A 19,179-nucleotide genomic window follows, 5' to 3' on the forward strand; every position below is an offset into this window, starting at 1 on the left:
TAGTAGATCCGGTTTCAATATTATCCAAAATGTTCTTTTATGCATTCCCAGATATATAGGCAGTTCAAGTTTATCATTTTTCGTCGAAGAGTGACATAAATAAATACATAAAGAGGGAGGTGAGGGTAAATTAAAGCTAGGTAGAATATATATTAGAATGCATGCCATCACATGGGATCAAAAGAAATTCTATAAGAATAATGATTAGGTTGTGGAATAATAATGATATATAATGATCGATGCTCATCATGTACAGTGTAAAAGTTACGTGATTGGGTACTATTGGCACCAAATTACCTGTAGTTCCCAGTGAAGGTGGACGGAATCATATCATTCAAATAAATTAGAAAATTAAACAAACAAAATATACCTTTTCTTTAATTCCCTCCCATTTTCGACCATATATATATATATATATATAAATTTTTCCATGATCCGCATCGCAATCATTATTAACAGTTTCTACAACAACAGCTATAAAATTTCAAATGTTTTAAGCCAAAGCAGGCGATCTGGGCAGGCAGTGCATGCATCAAAGTTTTGAATATTGTTTTGGAATTGTCTATACATAAATAAATAAAATATATTTCAAATAATATTAATGCAAATTTTAAAAAATTAAAACACAAATAAAAATATTCAGATACGAGAATTTAAATGAAAATTATGAAAAAATCAAGATTTTTATATTGATTACAAAAATTTCATAACCGGTCGGTATTGACCGAATCACACTGAAATGGTTGGTACAACAAAAAATGGTTGGTATTAATCAAAACGTACCGGAACGGCTGATATTTGACTTAATATAAAATATATATTTTTCCGTGATATTTATTATTCCGACACAATAAATTCCGTCCTATACCCACATACGATATTCAAAACGTTGGCATGCATGCCTAGATTAATTAAGATGCATGCAACACTGTAATTTAACGTTATCTCCTACTTTGAAGTTTCAAACCAAAAGAACACCGAAAAGAAAAAAGTGTCAAAACGGGCAACTCAACTTCAAACACATATTTTACCATTTTATTCATCTATTTATCCGGCCCCCATGGGGACTTAAAAGAGTTACGTGCTTAATTAGATAGCTTTATATAACACGATTACTAACAACCAAAAAAGTATTGGGTCTTTTGGTTTTACCCTTTGTATTGTTTAAAGAGAACCCTATAAATACAATTATATAAAAAGATTTATAAAAATAAATTCATAAATTAACATAATTTTATTTAATCCGTTAAATTTATTTTAAATTAATAAAAATAACTTTACACTCATTAATACAATATTAAACTATATATATCAATTCTGAATTTATTTTTACATAATCTATTAAATTATTTCTCTGTCAAAACATAATTGATTCTCAACAAAAATAAAAAATCATTAAATAGTTAGATAATTCATTATTTTATGGGTTGTACGATTGTGTAAGAGCTAGTTATATTCCTGCAGGGAAAAAGAGGGACGAGCTGCAATATCCATGGAAAAATAGCTTTATGTAAAGGCCAGCCATGTCGATTATGGAGGAGACCCACGTGAAACAAGTAATGATGTCACCTCAATTATCTCCTTTATTCTTATTCTTTGGAGTTCTGAGGTTGTCAGGGTGGAAAAAGTAATCGAGGAGAAAATGGGCATGCATGCATGTTACATACAACTTTAGCCATGCATGATGCTTTATAACTATAAAGTTTGTAGTTTGTCTCATTTACGATGATGAACATGTTGAAAATGATGATGATGATGATGCTATGGTCATATATGCTGATACAAACTCCGGCCGTATTGCGTGGTTTTTGGTGAATAATGATGGTAGTTGATGAATGCACGAGTTCAATGAACAAGCTACACACACACATATATATATATATATACATGCTGCAACATTTATAGTATTTTTCACGTTTTGCCTCCCCTTCTCCTCCCCCCCCCCCCCCCCCCCCCCCCCCCCGGCGGCGTAAGATCTTCATTCTTCATTTCGGGGAAAAGAAAATCATTTGGTAGTAGGAAGGGAAAAAAAAAAAAAAAAAAAAAAACCCAAATCTCATAACTCTCGACCGTTGGAATTCGAATTATCAGCTTTCACAACTCTACAAAATACGTGAAAAGGATTTATTCTTGTCAATATGTGAATATGAATGGACTCGAATTAATTCCGATCGAAACTGTGAATATTATAGTCACTTAAATAAAAAAAGGTCCACATTTCAGACAGAAAAAGTACTTGCCAGCCGGCCTTCTTCTCTCTTGAGTGTCGTTTGTGCATGCATGTTAGTTTAATCTTCTTCTTCTTCAACAGGAAATTAATATTGTGTGGTACTGTGTGTATATTAGTTGATGTAGCTTCACATTTTTGTCGGTTAATGTTAGTGCTTTTTTTTTTTAAAGGATTAATGTTAGTGCTGAGTCATCCACATCCATGCCGCGTGATTTATTAAAGTATTTTTTCTTTTTAGTATGGACGTACGTACGTGCTTGAAAAAGAAAGGCACTCCGGCCCAGCTTACACTTCATTAACAATTATATATACCTGAATATAATTTCTACTCATTTTCCTTGATGAGATTGGAATGCCTGCAGGCCTTTGACTGATTTCTTTTCGAGACTTTCTTTAGCTGATAATGAATTGATGTGCTTGAGAGTAAAGAATTCGGGACAAGGACATGATTTCTTAAAGTAACAAAGACAGGTCAAAAAAGTGGTTCTACATAAAAGAGCCAATAAGAAAATATGGCAAAGTAGACAACCCCCCATCTCTTGTCCGGTGAGGAATTGGCAAGTGGTGTTCTTTCAGCCTTCAAGCTTTGGTTGTTAGAAATTTCCATCTAACACCAACTGTTTTTATATGTGTATATATATACACACTATTTGAAACCCTCTACACTGCATATCATTTACTTTCTATAATTTAATTTAAAAAATAAATTTTTATAAATCAAATTATATCACGTAAATAATATCATAGAAAAACCTCTAAATAATACTTCTATTTCTCTATCTAAATATACAGTTATTGTGAAAAAAAAGTTAAAAGATGCATTCACTTCTTTGTGATTGTTGTTTTGAAACCAGTTAAAAGATGTTCAACACCAAGTCCATTAATACCAAACGTGTAGCTTCATGAATTGCCCTACTGTAATGCACCGCGTGGTCAACCGGAGGCCATAGCTCGTGGAGGTCATTCTCTCATTTTTCTTTAAATAATAGTAATGCATTCTTCTTCTTCAACTATTTTGTGTGGTAGGCCGAAATCTCTGACCTCACAAGTCAATCGATTGACCCAAAAATGGTCCCTCCAATTGCAAGGGGACTAAAGATGCACCTGCCGCTGCGATTGCAGTACCCACTCCCACCAATTTCCACGTTAGGCTGTGTGCGATATTCTGGTCTGAATTCCCCCCTCCCCCACCTACAAGAATGAGATGGTCCCAAAATCCGTCTTATTATATATCAAGTTGGTCCTAAAACTCATCCATTTAAATATAGATAATGCTAGAACTTCCATGCTCCACAAGTAATACTCAAATTTCCTGTTTGATGACGATGAAAGATTATATTGAGTTATTTAATACCCACGACTTTTATTGGTTTAAAATCTATTTTTATAACTTCCAAGGTAAATTGCTTAATTGCATAGACATGTTTTCACAACTTTTTTTTTTTCTTAATCGCATCAACATTTCTATATCTAAAAATGGATATGCTGGATCAATCCATTAATTTTCCATAGATAAGATGCCATATGCATAGCTCTTATTTAGTAGCAGTTATACAATGACTCAATAGCCTATAAAATCTACGATGACTAGCTCCTCAAAATGCTCAGTGAGGGGCGTTAATCAAACTCAATTTAGGGATAGAGAAAAAGATAGTATGATTATCATTTCGTTAATGATATTCCTTTGCTTGTTTATAAGCTTTCAATATAATGGTATTACTTAAATAAAAAAAAATTTATAATTTTCTTTAAATTTTATATTGGACATAATCATAAGTCCAAAAATATGATAAAAAAAAAACCACAAAAACTGACGTAAACAATACACATTGAAAGAAAAACTCATTTTTTTAACAAGTAAAATGTATCTGAAAACTCATGTCAGCTCATAAGTTCTTTCTTTTGAATTACGATAGCAATTGTCGAAGTTAGGTTGGGAGACACTCAGGAAACACCCAAGGAAAAAGAAAAAGAAAACGTGATTGATATGAAGTTATTTTAATCAAAAGTGTACATCCTGGATGTTGCTTGCTCTCCCCAATGTTTCACTCTCCCTAGCCAAAACTTACCTAAAAAACATCCAGTCTTCTCTGCCCAAAAGGGGTTGGAGCTTCGACTCTTCCCTCCCTCCTCCTATTTGGATAATCTAGACAATGTGCAGCTTTATTTTTTCAATATTTTTTTCTCGTTTTCCATAAAAAGCAAGGAGAAATATCGATCTGCTGCTTACCAAAGCCCAACAACTACCATGCACCCCACTGCAGGATTCCCCATCCGCCAATCCCTCAGACGGCCGAAGAATTTTGCCAAATGAAGTGTCGCTTGAGCCACATGCTAGGATCAAAGCACATGTGAGATCTATGCACTACCGCAATAGGAAGCTCCTGCTGCCACCACATGCAGCATTTCTGGGGTCAACAACCTCGAATCCTTTAGATTCGACCAACTTCCACATTCATAACGTGGTGCGTGTCCCTCATGCGTTGCCTCAATCCCTAACCATCATCCTTCGGCAATTCAACAACTCTCATGTTTGCTTTTTACCTATTTTATCGCTTCCCCTAACTAATAATCGTGGAAAAGAGGTAGAGAAGTCTCTTGCAGCCAATCCAGACTAGCAAAATATAGCACAAATTATTTCACTGCGAATTTCAATCGTAGTACTACAATCCATTTATTGAACTGTATCAAAATCACTTTAAGCAGCATCCCCTTATGGGCAATGGGACGGGGTTTTGACCCCATATGCCCACTTCTTCTTTTCATGTTGTATTTGCTGATTTGGGTTGAATATTAGAGCCTCTCAGCCTATTGACTACTGTATTCTATAGCTGTTTAATATAGCTATAATATACTTGCTTAAAAAAAAAAAAAAAAAAAAAAAAAAAAAAAAAAAAGGTAGGTGTACATCCTGGACCCCAATCATTTGACAGCCAACTGTTAAAACATATCCATTACCAAAGCTACCACAATCACATACGGTTTCTTCATTCCCCGAACTTCAGCAATATAAAAATAAGTTTTCATTAATAAGAGAGTTAGGATGAGAGAAACCAGATCAGAAGTTGACATTTCGGACCACCTTTTTCTTGGGATGGAAAACAATGTGGGTTGAACATGCATCTTCCTTTGTAGCTGGCCTACTCAAATAATCTTCATGAACCTGCAAACAGAAAGCAGAACATATCAGCTGAAGTCGAATATGGTTTGATTATGAACCAGAGAAATGAGTCGCGGGGAAATTTCTACAAATTAATTTCCCAAAAATAATTATGGGTTTGCATTTTGTTACATAATCCCCCAACTTTCAGGCTGAGGAAAGATTTATGTATCCCATTAAAAACCACCAAAGTGATCGCCACGGAAATCCCAGCAATGCCATTTCACTGATGTATTTCATCATCGTTAAAAGTATCTGTGAACTTGGATTCTTGAAATTGTGAAACAAAGTTACACAACTGAATCTAGCAATATGCCATGGGCGGCACAAAACGCATATGCACTTTACAGTATAAAATCTGTCCCCATCTTAACCATGTCTTGGGGGAGTTCTATTGGCACAACTTTCCCTTAATTAGTGGGCAGTGAAGTTCTCCATTTTTACTATACTTCCATCTGTTAATCCTATTCTTGCCTCCACAGTATTTGTATCAAATAGTTAAGACAATAACGGCTAAAGCAGTACGAGAATACTAACCAATCACAGCTTTCTAATTCAGACTAGCCAGATGATATGATAATACCCACGATGCACTATGAGAACGCATAATCCTGACACATGATTGCGAAGTGCATAATCCTGGCAATCATATGAAGCATGACTGGGAGGGAAAGATGTAGATGGATGCAAACATTCTGGTTCTTTATCTACCGTATAGGGTAGCATGTCAACTATATGCTAAAGTCAAATGGAGATAAGAATATGATTGAAAAGGAAAATCAGAAAGCCTACAAATTGTCTCAACCTGAGAAACATTCTTCGGTGTTCAAATCAAAGAGCCTTGTAGAGGCCCAGCAAAGGTTTCTCTCTCTCTTCAACTCTCTTCTTTGCAGCCTCCCTTGCTTTAAGTGCAGTTGCTTCTTCTTTGGATAGAACCTTTGGCTTCCCGTCTTGCCTCTTCCTCTTGCCAACAGCAAGTGATGATGGAGCACCTTTAACAGATCTCATGGGATTTAAGGAAGCGGAAACAACAGGTCCAGGCGATGGCCTATTTTGAACTTTAGCAGCACCTTTACTTTCTGTGACTGATCCTAACTCTGAAGCAGACAATGGCCGTTTCATAGTGGGTTCTCTATGTTTAGAATATGAAGAAAACTGTGGTGTGGCGTATGCCTCTTCCTGTGTCACCCACTTGCCTGTTACATTCTCTCTTCGTAAATATACCATTAATATGTTAAATAGATACTTCTCGTAGAAGAAAAGAACATAAACCTAAAGAATCCAATTGTATGTCTCCTACCTATTGCATCAGAATAGTAAAATCCTGAGTTTGGGTCATAGTAAAAACCATTGCTTTGGTTGTAATAATAGCCTGAAGCGCTGTCATGCTCCCATTCTGTCATCATACACAGCTATATCAGTTAAAAACAGTGCCACAAAATTAAAAAAAATATAAAAAAAAAAGGTAATGATACCCTTATACCTCCTTTATTACTGCTTTACTACCCAGTTATTTTTTTTCTTTTGCTATTTGAATTTGGATTAAAAATTCTGGAACATGACCTTCTTGCATAATCTAGAAAAAAATAAATTCAATCAACTAACCATGTAATTTAATTAAAAGTAAATTCAATTTTTTTACAAAACTTGACCTTCTTTTTACAAAACTTGACCTTCTTTTTTTACAAAGCTCCGAGTCAATTTTTATAAAATTGAATTTATTTTGAATTAATTTACATGATTATGTTAGTTAATTGAATTTTTTTCTTCTAGATTATGCAAGAAGCTCATGTTCTAAGATTTTTAATCTAGATTCAAAAAACAAAAGAAAGAAAAAACAGTTGGGTAGTAAAGCAGTAGTAAAAGAGGTGTAAGGGTATTATTATTCAAAAAAACAAAATATTCATGAACCACTAAAATAATCATATTCATTCAAAGACATAACAGGTTGGATGTTTTCTCTGCCTAACAATACCTATAGTTGCTAACCTTCCCATGAAAAGAAAAACTCAATATACCCATCAACTGTGAGTCAAGATCAGGAATAGGCTGTTCTAGCTCAGCCTGTTCACTTTAGAACCATGCCAAACATTGACCCCTTGTCAAATCAAACTCGGAGCTAGCTTGCCAGTCAAAATGAACTTGTTAACACCTTTTGCTTGTCGTTTCTCAATTTCTCAAATTTTGTCATAGAATGTAGAGCTGGTAAAATCAAGTACAAATTAGTTATACAGAACTGTTCAGTATCTTACGACTTGATAATGAATCGTCTTTATGAATCTCTTTTGAAGTACTTTCTATGGTTAACTGTACTATAGACGACAACATTGCCATTTCAACTGCAAGAAGTATGCATCAACTATCCAGAATCCTACCCAGGATGAAACTAGTGCTTCTCATGCTTGCTTGTTGAACAATCAAGCAAATTACACTAGCCTGATCTTGTCTGGTCTAACACCATACCTGCTTGCCTAAGCATCATTGTGAGTCAAGCACAAGTAGTTGGGAAACCGGTGGGTAGCTTGGGTCATTTGGATTGCATTTGGGTAGTGAGGTGATCTCAAATATTCTGTGAATAGTAGTAAAAAAGTAATGATAAAATATTTAATAATAGTAAATAGTAGTGAAAAGTAGGTAAACTATAATGATAAAATAATGAATGGTAACACTCCACTACCCAAACGAAGCCTTAATCTATGCGACTATGCCCGACTAAAATATATTCAGGACCCAACAACTGACAGGTAATGACTCAAAAAAACCAGATCCTTCACTTAAAGAAAGCAGATCAGATTGCTGATGGCATCGTAGAGGCAGGGTTCTCCTGGGTCCTAATTGAGTCAATTCCCTATCGTCGAGGAGTAATCACATCATTATATGCAAAAAGTTTAAGCTATATTTGATTTAAAATTCCAACACTACAAGAAGTTGCAAATTGCCGTACTTACTCTCTTCACCTTCTTCTTGAGAATTTAATGCTTGGGCATGAGAATCTCTGGCTTCTTGAAGATTCGCTATATCCTTCTGATAGCTCCGTTTTGCTTTCTGCAGGATTCAAGATAAAAGTAAAACCATTGGAAAGAATGCTGCATGTGAATTATCTCAATGAACAAACAATTAACCACCATCATATCAAGAGAGATGATGTCCGTATGTAGCTTTACTTTTTTGATAAGTAAAGCTACATATCAAGAGAGATGATGTCCATATGTAGCTTTACTAATAAATAAAAGCAGTTAATGTTCTTAATACTCACTGCTTCAATCTGCTCAAGGGCACGGACGGCTTCCTTTTGTTGCTTTTCCTTGGCAGCACCCTCTTTTCGCATAGTGTCAAGCCTCTTGGCAACACTATCCTTGTGACGTTGACCGAGCTCATGATTTCTAATGCTAGATGGATTGTTTGCTATAAAGATTTTGCAGAAATCGCACCATTTGTTGCCCTGGCTAACCCAGTACTGGAATAGAAGATAAAAGGCAAAAAATTTTAAAACATAATCGACGATAAGATTGAAATGTTAGTAGCAGCCCAGTACTCTTATGCAAAAACTTAAAGCTCGAGCCTTAATCAGATGAGCAGAAATATATAACAAATAAAAAGAAAAAAAGTGAAAAAAAAAAAAAAACACGCACACAGAGAAGAATTCTAACATCAATGACCGGGAAAAAAGAAAAAGAAAAAGAAAAGAAACCTGGAAAATACATCGAAGCTGAATTTAAAACAAATCGAAAAAAAAAAAAAAACAAACTTGCCAACTAAAGGAACTTTTTTCGTAGGTGAATACATACAAAACAAGTTAGTATTGTTGAAAAGAACCACCTTTGATGCCATTTTATTATTATTATTATTTAAAAGCAGCTAACTTCATACTCGTAACCTCGACCTCAGGCGAAAACTGCACAATTTGGTATCCCGACTAATGTTATAGAATTGCATTACAAGCGAAACAAGGTACAATTAATACTTAAGAAAGATACATATAAACTAAAACGGATGCAAGCAAATACAACAAAAATAAAGATGAACTCTTCGCTCTGAATTGGTCAGAATGAATAGTTGGTTTCATAAAAAGGGTTGAGGTAGATGATACCTCAGTCATCGCTGCAAATCAGAGTTGCAGAAGCTGATAGCAGATAATTGGGAATCTACCTTTGAACCCTAATTAGGGCTAAACACTTGCCTGCCCGGCCTCGTTCACAATTCACCTCTTGGTGTGGCCAGCCCGAATCAATTCCTCCCGAAATTTGAAAAAATACTCTCAGCAGTCACTCATGCAAGGATGGCTCGTAAGAATCTAAACCATCCTGATCGACCTCTTTCGATTCCGACACGAGGACTAGGTGAACCTGCTTCTTTTTTAAGAAAAACTCGTTTTTATTATCACGTCACCGTCAAACGCAAAACTTGGGCTGTTCTAGACCATCAGGGCCCATCTCTTTTGATAAAGGCCGAACTCAAACACATGACTTGGGCCTATTCCAGTTTGGATATGGGTGTTTAAATATTATTTTTTATTTTATAATTTTTATTTATATCTATTTATTAATATGTCCTATTTTTAGTAATTTTAATTTAAGTAATAGTTATATTTAATTATTTAAACTCGTAGATGACAAAGTTTAAAATAAAAAATAACATTTTTTTTATCTTCTATATAATCATAAAGATTATTAGGTTTTGGAATTTTTACTATGCTATTTTTTTAATTTTAAATTTAATTTAATTTTTTTTTGTAATAGGACATAACTTAAAGAGTGTAATAGTTTTTTTTTCCATTCTTTTAACATTTGGTAAGAGGGTTTTGAACTCAAGCCGACCATTTTGAAGACTTGGAATTATGCCATTTTGGTCATATACCTTTGGCAAAGAGTGTAATAATTGATTGATCGACTCTAGCTAAAAGAATAAATAACCTTTTTTTTATTAGGATAAGTAGAGCAATTAGAGATGATTTTTATATTTTAATATGATGATAATAATATATCATGATTTTATTTTAAAAAATAATAAATACATAATTATATGAAAAATGTTATGAAATTAAAAGAAAAATGATATTGCAAGAGAAAGAGGATATTGCAAGAGAAATAGTTATTATTCAATGTAAAAACTTGATCATATACAAGTAAATATTACATATATATATATATATAGGAGTACAAAGGAGTATGTATACCTTAAGTTTTAATTGATGGCTAAATATAGGTATTAATTGATGGCTAAAGATAGGTCTTAATTGATAGCTCAATGGTCTTAATTAATGGCTAAATATTAGTCTTAATTGATGGCTAAAGATGATTATACAAATATGTTTATAACACTCCATCTTTAGATGACCATACATAAAGAATATGCCTCATTAAAACCTTGTAAAGAAAAATCCAGTGGGATAAAACCTTAACGAAGGAAAAAAGAGTACAATCAGCACACGTTTTTAAGATATTACTCCCACTGAAAAGCGCATGATAATAGGTCTTCAAGTCTCCGCATTCCAATATTTTGCACAATCTTCTTAAATGTTGCAGTTGGTAATGTTTTAGTGAATAAATCTACCAGATTATCATTTGACCGTATCTGCTTAACATTAATTTCACATTTCTCCTCATGAATTGCAATGATCTCTCTGTATGGATCTAAAAGATAACTTACATCTGCATATCTAACTAATTGTGGATTTGATCTATGTTAATAAAATAATCACATATTAATCGTACCTCAAAAGTCACAAATAACATGTTTAATACCATTTTAATGTTTTTGAGTTGGTGCGGAACTATATATTGCAAGTATATTAACTGAAAATGCAATATCAGACTGAATGTAATTTGCAAGATACATTAGGGCTTCAATTACATTGAGATAAGATACTTCAAAACCAATAATTTCTTCATCATCTTCACAAAGACGAAATGAATCTTTCTGCTCATTAAATGATTGGACAACCATTGGAGTATTCAAGGAATAAGCTTTGTCCATATAAAAGTGTTTCAAGACTTCACAATGAAAGGTCTTTGCTTTGATTCATCTCAATATTGTGTACCAACTCTTTAAATAATGCAGTTGGTAATGTTTTGGTAAATAAATTCATCATATTGATTCAAGATCTTTTTAACATTAAATTCACTACTCTTCTGAAGTTGTGCTCTTCTAGTATTCTTGTTAATAATATAGTTACTAGAGAAGTCATTAAAATTAAGCCGCCAACCTCCATATTCAACAAAAACGATGGCTACTTTTTTATACCAAACAAGCACCGCAAGATTTTATAGTTTTTCTGGAGCTATCAGGCGTCACAGGGTTATAATGCTACATCTCTTGTCCTTTGTAGAGAGATGCTTCACGAGAGACGCTATGAAATAATAGAGATGCTTTGTCATTCCTTTTACTCACCTGAGTATGTTGCTCTTATGATAGGAGCAGAGATTCATTTTTCTAGAATGAGTTATTCTGATGTCGTTTTAGAATTCAGATTTCTTAGTGTTCAATATTATGCATCTGTTACGACCATGCCTCAGAGGTTATTAGTTAAAGTGAATGAGGTCAACCAACTCAATAATCAAATATCTTAATTGTGTTAGAATATCTTGATTGCATTATAAGCTCTCTGCGAAGAGTCGTGAGAACAAGAAACTGAAGGGGAAGAATAAGGTACTAAAACAATATGCTCGTAATCTTCAGGATCAGTAGCAACGGATATTTGAAGAAGTCTAAATACTTAGAGAATAAAGACAAGCTGCATTTAATCTCGCCGTGGATATCTGAAAAAGTCCAACTTCAAATAAAGTAGGGACAAGCTGCTTTTAATTTCACGGTCTAATAAATAACCGTAGGATATCTGTGTTTAGCGTATCCGCTATCAATATATATAAGTTTGTTTTTCTTTCATAATTTTCTCTATAAAAAAAATATTCAGCTCATTTTCATTTGCATCTCTTCTTCTTTACTTTTATGTAATTAGTCTGCATTTTTACTCTATAATCTCTTTCTGCATTCTTATTTTGCAATGGCTTAGCAATATTCTCGTAACCAATATATGAGGTATTCTATGCCTCGTTCACCAGTTGTTTCTGCTTCTACCGTAGGTGCTATAATGCAATACAATAATGATCTGACTAATAAGTCAGATAATGATGCTATATACGAGCTTGTGAGTCTCATTATTTGATACTCATCAACTATTGCCGCATTTTCTCAGTGACTACAATCCAAAACTTGTGAGGTTGACAAACTCAATAAGAAAATTTCTATCTTTCATCGACTTTTTCTAAAGTTCAACATGAAAATAGGAACAATAAAATAAGAAAATAGGAATTTAAAATATTTGCTTGACTCTTCTTTTCGATTGCCTATTCTTTCAAATAGGAATGCAATGCAAATTTTTGAAAAGTAAGATCGTTTAAAGAATGAGGCGAAGAGCCTCAAATTTCTATAATTTTGTTTCAAGATAATAAAATAATATTTCATAAATATTCATATTATGTTTCTATCTTCTGGTAGATGTTCTGTGTGCTCCATTTTATTTCTCTTTTAATAATGTACATTTCTTACAAAACCGTAATATGAATCTGAAATACTAATTGCATTTAGGAGATGATATTTCAGAACTGATAATTTCATTCATCTACCCCTCAAAACCGAAAGAGTTTCTGATTTATATTTCAAATATGTGCAGTTTTCATGAGCTCTTCTGGAACCTCAATGGTATTTAAATCATCTATATAAACTGTAATAAAAGCTAATATAAATACTAAAAATATATGAAAAATAACTTGTTCCACATGCGTTTAGATTGTATTAGATCATATAAGGATTTTTGAAACTTGATTTAATAAGTACTTCAGAACTATATGCTTCATGCATTTCATATCTAGTGATTCATATAAATATGCAGTTAATCATGCATATACAAACTATCAGTAACTATCAAGCTAATAAAAACTTCAATATAATTTCAACCACTTCAAAAGCATATCAATATCATTTTTACGAGGAACAGACTCATGATTTATTTATCACATTTTCATTTCCTTTATATAAATACCCACTGATATTCAATAAGCATCACATTTTTAGGTGTTTGGATTACAAGTCCATATATATCACATTTTATTAGTGATATCAATTCTGCAGGAATTGTTTTTTTTTTTTTTTTATTTTGGCCAATATTTTTACGTCGGTATTTTTCGACGGTTCTTAACTCACTTTCTTCATTACTTCTAGTAATGTTAAGTGTCATCTTATATGAAAATACGTTGTCGACAACGGTTGTATTTCTATCCAAAATGTATTCAATACTCATAAAATGTATCGAGATCTCATTATTTTAAGGTATTTGTCCATTTTCAATGGAAGACATTTCATGAAAAACCTCTTCAGGAGGTACTCTTCAAGATGATTATACTCTTTAGAAATTTTTATTATAAGAAAATTTTGTTCAGAATGTTTGGATGGATCTTATTGCTTGTTTTGTAGGTACGGCCTCATCAGGAGCACCAATTTCTTTCCTTTGTGCTTTTCTCTTTCGGGATACTTTATCATTTGTATCAATATGTCTCTCATACTTTTAGACATGTCTTATATTAATTATATTGCTAAATTTTTTAATTGTCCTACGAGGACTTCAATCCTCTCTGAAATTTTAGCAGTTAGAATATGAGACATTTTTATCTTATTGCATCCATAAATTAATTATCATCTGAACTTCCAGTTCACCTATGATAATTAAGATAACATCGAATTATTTCATTTTATTTGCTTCAAGCAAATTTTTCTTTCCACTTATGGTGGGAAGACTTTATAGTAAAAGAATCTTCTGGTTCTTTTATAGACGTCCATATAAAAATTATTCGACTTATCTTAATTGATTTCAGATGATCAAGTTAATGATGAAAAACACAAATATTTTGAATCATATTACTTTTGATGCATCATAATATTTGATTCAATAGTTGTATAATATCATTTCAAAAAGAAAGTTGGTAATTTTTCTAATATGAGCTTTTGGCTCGAAATCATAGAAGTATTTTAAAAATATTCATTATCACATCTATGCTCTTGGTGTCTTTGAAAAAATGCACCATTCTCTTCTAAGAATTATATCAATCCAATACCATTCACTTCAGGAAATGATGTGGAACTAATAGGACGTAACTAATGATTTATTAACAAAATCTTATTATTTTGCTTAGCCACTAGAAGATCAGATATAAATTTAGAATATAATTTAGAATATATTGTGAACTTTTACACTCGATATTGCTACTTCAAGAACATATTTAAGGCATTCATTTTAAACATATATTCTTTAGTGGCTTTTCTCTACACAATTTCAGTTATACAACTTCAGGTGCATTAATCATAATGAGCTTTTAGTACATGTATCACTCATTTAAACTATTTCACAGAATCAATAGATATTTTATTATGAGATACTCAATAAAATTATTGATTTAGATTGATGTTGAACCCAATATTTCCAATTTCGTATAATTATATATCTACACATAAATTTTGATGATAACAAATGAATTCAAATAATAAAGGAGTTTCAAATTCAAGTTGTCTACACAATAGAGTTAAGCACATCAAGGAACCAAACATGAGCAAGAAGGGAACAAATTCACATTAAAGTCATAGAGTAATGTTGTAAATTTCTTAAAAATTTGAAATTAGGATTAAGGCTCAAAATTAATATTTTATCATAAAGTATTAAAATACATTTTCAATATGTGTATGAATATTTTGAAAATTAAATTTGAAAATTTTGAAAAATGATTGATTGTCATCTTTCACATGTGTATTACATGATTAAAAGTTTGAACTTTGAAAATATTAAAGATGATTGATATATGTGCATGTTTTATTTGAATATTTTAAAAAGTGATTGATACTTTTTTTAACTTATACAAAATGTAGATGTTTTTGTTTAAAAAATTTGAAAAGTAAAGTGTGCTCTTTTTGTCATATGCAAAAAATAAAAATATTAGATTTGAAAAATTTGAAAACTAAAGTGTGCTCCTTTTGTCATATACAAAAAGCAAAAATATTAGATTTGAAATATTTGAAAAGTAAAGTGTGCTCCTTTTATCATATGCCAAAAGTAAAAGATTAGATTTGAATTTTTTGAAAAATGAATGATGTTGTATTTGACAACTAAAAAAGAATAATCTTTTATTTGAATTTTTTGAAAAAGTGAATGGTGTTGTCTTTGACACGTGAATCTTTTTAAATTTAAATATGAAATCTCATATACCTATAAATAGATTATTTGAGAGTTTCACATTTACAACATCAAGAGCTTACAACATTCGTTCAAAGCTTTTATTCTTTCTTCTCTAAGTATTGAGTGTTAATCCTTATTTATTTTTAGAGACATATAGTTGCGTTGTATTGTTCTTATTTCTCTCATTGAAGAATGTTTTCTGATAACCTACCCACTATCAACTTTTGTATCAGTAAAAATGTGTGTATAATCCTTGTGCGTGTAGAAAGTGTTATATACTGGGAATAGTTGAATCACTACGTGTAAGGTGATTGCAAGTGTAGAGGGTATTCTACATGGATCCTTTGTAGCGATGTTGTTTAAAAGTGTAATAGGTTTTTATCTCCACCTGAAGGAAGTTGAAAAGTGAATTTGAGGATTTTTAAGGGGTAGCTTGAGGCGAGGATGTAGGAGTTGGGGCCGAACCTCGTTAAGATACTGAATTTGCTTCTTTTTTACCATTCCTCTTTATATTTATTGTTATTTCGTATTTTGTTTATATTTTATATTGTATATTTAATTTATAATTGTTATTTTTTTAAATACAACTCAATTCACCCCCTCTTATGTTAGTCATCTGGGCAACAAGCGATCATTCAGGGATGTTCAATTTCTATTCCAAAATGAATCTTAATATGAGATACTAAATAAAATTATTAGTTTAGAACAATTCTTCAGAGATGCTCAATTTCTATTCTAAAATAAATCTTATCATTAATAATTCTTAGCAAGTATAAAAAATAAATAGAACTTGTATATAAACTATGTGAATAAACATAAAATTTTATCAAATAATAATAAGAAATATAATCTTTACTACTCACCTTGGGGATTGTAAATAATTATATTAAAAAGCTTATTTGAAAGTCTTAATTGATGGCTCAATGGTATTAATTAATGACTAAAGATTGGTCTTAATTGATAGTTAAAGATAGTCATACAAATAAATTTATAACAAAAAAAATTAATTTTTTAATAATAAATTTTACTATTTTTCAATATAGCATTACTAATATCTAATTCTCGCGTCTGTAGAATCTATATAGATTCGAACTCAAATCAAAATTGAGTTGAAATTAAAACAAGGACTAATAAACAACAAAAAGCATTTGCTTTCTATGCCCACCGCTCCTCTATTTTCCATTCTCTCCTTCAAAAGAAAAAAGGAAAAAGAAAGAAAATTTCTCGCACTCACAGTCTCCCACTAGCGCACAGCTCGATTCGATCCGAACTGAATCGATGCCCTAATTTTTGATTTTGGACTTCTCTCTCTCTCTCTCTCTCTCTGAGCCATCCAGAGGAGGAATTCCAATTTCCAATAGAGAATAGAGAGAGAATGGATCACTCGTTCTTGCTGATGCTGTCGAACCTACTCCACCTCCAAAATTCCCTCGACCCCACCACTTCCTTCCTCTCCTCTTCCTCCTCCTCCACCACCACTTCCTCCGCCACCGGCACCGCAACCTCCCCCACCTCCTCTGGCTCCCCTACCTGCCTCCTCTCCTCCTCCTCCTCCGCCGCCCCTCTCCTCTTCTTCACCATCGCCTCCGTCCTCTCCTTCCTTGCCTCCTCTCGCCCCAAAACCACCCCTTCTTCCCCTCGTCCTGTTCCCCCTCAATCCTCCAACGCCTCCGCCTCGGCCGCCGATTTCTCCGTTTCGGCCTTTCGCGCTCTCTCCACCGAACACATCTGGTCCCTCGAGGCCCCTCTCCGCGACGCCCAGTGGCGGTCCCTCTACGGGCTCTCCTACCCGGTTTTCACCACCGTCGTTGACAAGCTCAAGCCCCACATCGCTCTCTCCAATCTCTCTCTTCCTTCCGATTATGCCGTCGCCATGGTCCTGTCCCGACTCTCCCATGGTTTCTCTGCCAAAACCCTTGCTTCCCGCTACTCACTAGAGCCTTACCTCATCTCCAAGATCACCAACATGGTCACCCGCCTCCTGGCCACCAAGCTGTATCCGGAATTCATCAAAATCCCCGTTAGCCGTAGGCGGTTGATCGAGACCACGCAGGCTTTCGAGGAGCTTACCTCGCTTCCCAATATGTGTGGAGCCATCGATGGAAGCCCCATCAAGCTCCATAGCCTCCCCATTGATCCTAATCTGGCTGCAAATTACAAATGCCGATATGGGTACTCCTCAGTTCAGCTTCAGGTTGTGGCTGACCACAAGAAAATCTTCTGGGACGTTTGCGTCAAGGCGCCCGGTGCGACCGATGACGCCACGCATTTTAGGGATAGTCTGTTGTATAATAGGCTTACTTCCGGGGACATTGTGTGGGAAAAGGTTATCAACGTTAGGGGGCACAATGTTCGGCCTTACATCGTTGGGGATTGGAGCTATCCGTTGATGTCATTTTTGCTAACACCCTTCTCGCCAAACGGAATGGGCGCGCCCGCCCAGAACTTGTTTGATGGAATGCTGATGAAGGGGCGTTCCGTGGTGGTTGAGGCAATTGGGCTGCTTAAGGGCAGGTGGAAGATCCTCCAAGATTTGAATGTAGGACTCAGTCATGCGCCACAGACGATTGTTGCTTGTTGTGTGTTGCATAATTTGTGTCAGATTGCAAGGGAGCCAGAGCCGGAGGAGCTTTGGAAGGAGCCGGATGAGAGCGGGACTCCACCAAGGGTTCTCGACGGTGAGAAGTCATTTTATTATCATGGAGAGAGCTTGAGGCAGGTATTAGCTGATGACTTGCACCAAAGACTTTCTTCAAGATAGGACGATTAGATGGTCTTGAGAAATGGATCTTACTGTGAACACCTTCACCTCTATGCGACGTTGTAGTTTTCTCCAGCTACTAATGCGTTTAAGACGTTATGTGTTTTCTTTGTTGCCCTTTGACCTTTTTAGTGTGCATTAGAAGTAGATTTTGGCTCCATTCTACTAGATGGGATAGACTGATTTGGTAATGAAATCTGAACACTGGAGACTACTGAAACTGAATTAGAATGTGCCACCGCACAACCATCATATCATATGTAGGAACGGTTGATTTATTATATTGCAATCTTATGGTCATTATGATTTTACGTCTCCTTTGGATAGGCAGATGATATGGGATCATCTATAAATAGTAGTAAAATTATTTGTCAATATTAGTAAAAGGATTTGAGTCAAGATCTTTTATGGAGTTTTGAAATTTGAGAAAAGAAAAAGTTTGTATAAAAATATTATAAAATTAAAATATTGTTAGAATATAATTTTTTAATATAATTTTTATTTTGATATTTGAAAAGGTTGAATTGGTTTATGTGTTTTGTTTGGAAGTTTGGAAAAATTATAATGGTTAAGTAATGATTAGATAAAAATGTTGAAAATTTGAAATTGAAAAGTATTTGTATTTGTGATGTTTGGATTTTGAGATAAGATGTGATGAGATAGTTTGAAAGATTTGTGAAATCATAATAAGCCTAATACCTATTTGGATTGCAAAATGCTCTCATCTCATCTCAATGTCTAAATATCACAAATACAAATACTTTTCAATTTAAAATATTTAACATTTTTATCTAATCATTATAATT

General features: G+C 33.6%; 2 protein-coding genes across 3 annotated transcripts; one reads left to right on the forward strand and one right to left on the reverse strand.

Moving 5' to 3' along the window:
- Nucleotides 1–5,155: 5,155 nt before the first annotated feature.
- Nucleotides 5,156–9,741, reverse strand: LOC122311041 (zinc finger protein ZOP1). 2 transcript variants are annotated; one of them, XM_043125390.1, is made up of 6 exons: nucleotides 9,481–9,741; nucleotides 8,647–8,847; nucleotides 8,348–8,435; nucleotides 6,691–6,786; nucleotides 6,196–6,586; nucleotides 5,156–5,393 (listed from the first exon to the last, which is right to left on the reverse strand). In XM_043125390.1, exons 1-5 carry the CDS (start codon nucleotides 9,487–9,489, stop codon nucleotides 6,222–6,224), a joined length of 759 nt encoding a protein of 252 aa, XP_042981324.1. In that variant the 5' UTR covers nucleotides 9,490–9,741; the 3' UTR covers nucleotides 5,156–5,393; nucleotides 6,196–6,221. The 2 variants fall into 2 exon arrangements, with proteins under 2 accessions (XP_042981324.1, XP_042981323.1); XM_043125389.1 differs by having other exon boundaries at nucleotides 8,339–8,435; nucleotides 9,481–9,739.
- A 6,996-nt stretch (nucleotides 9,742–16,737) lies between these two features.
- On the forward strand, nucleotides 16,738–18,684 carry LOC122309250 (protein ALP1-like). The gene has a single exon (XM_043122649.1). The coding sequence runs from the start codon at nucleotides 16,988–16,990 to the stop codon at nucleotides 18,371–18,373; it is 1,386 nt and encodes a 461-aa protein (XP_042978583.1). The 5' UTR covers nucleotides 16,738–16,987; the 3' UTR covers nucleotides 18,374–18,684.
- The last annotated feature ends 495 nt before the right edge of the window (nucleotides 18,685–19,179 follow it).

Source organism: Carya illinoinensis, chromosome 5 (assembly GCF_018687715.1).
Source record: "Carya illinoinensis cultivar Pawnee chromosome 5, C.illinoinensisPawnee_v1, whole genome shotgun sequence".
NCBI classification, from domain to species: domain Eukaryota; kingdom Viridiplantae; phylum Streptophyta; class Magnoliopsida; order Fagales; family Juglandaceae; genus Carya; species Carya illinoinensis.

Coding starts and splice junctions, on each gene's coding strand:
- LOC122311041 (XM_043125389.1), bottom strand. Junction 6,787..8,338: donor TCAAGAAGAAGGTGAAGAGA/GTAAGTACGGCA, acceptor GTATGATGACAG/AATGGGAGCATGACAGCGCT. Junction 6,587..6,690: donor TTACTATTCTGATGCAATAG/GTAGGAGACATA, acceptor AGAATGTAACAG/GCAAGTGGGTGACACAGGAA.
- LOC122309250 (XM_043122649.1), top strand. CDS start 16,988: ATGGATCACTCGTTCTTGCTGATGCTGTCGAACCTACTCCACCTCCAA.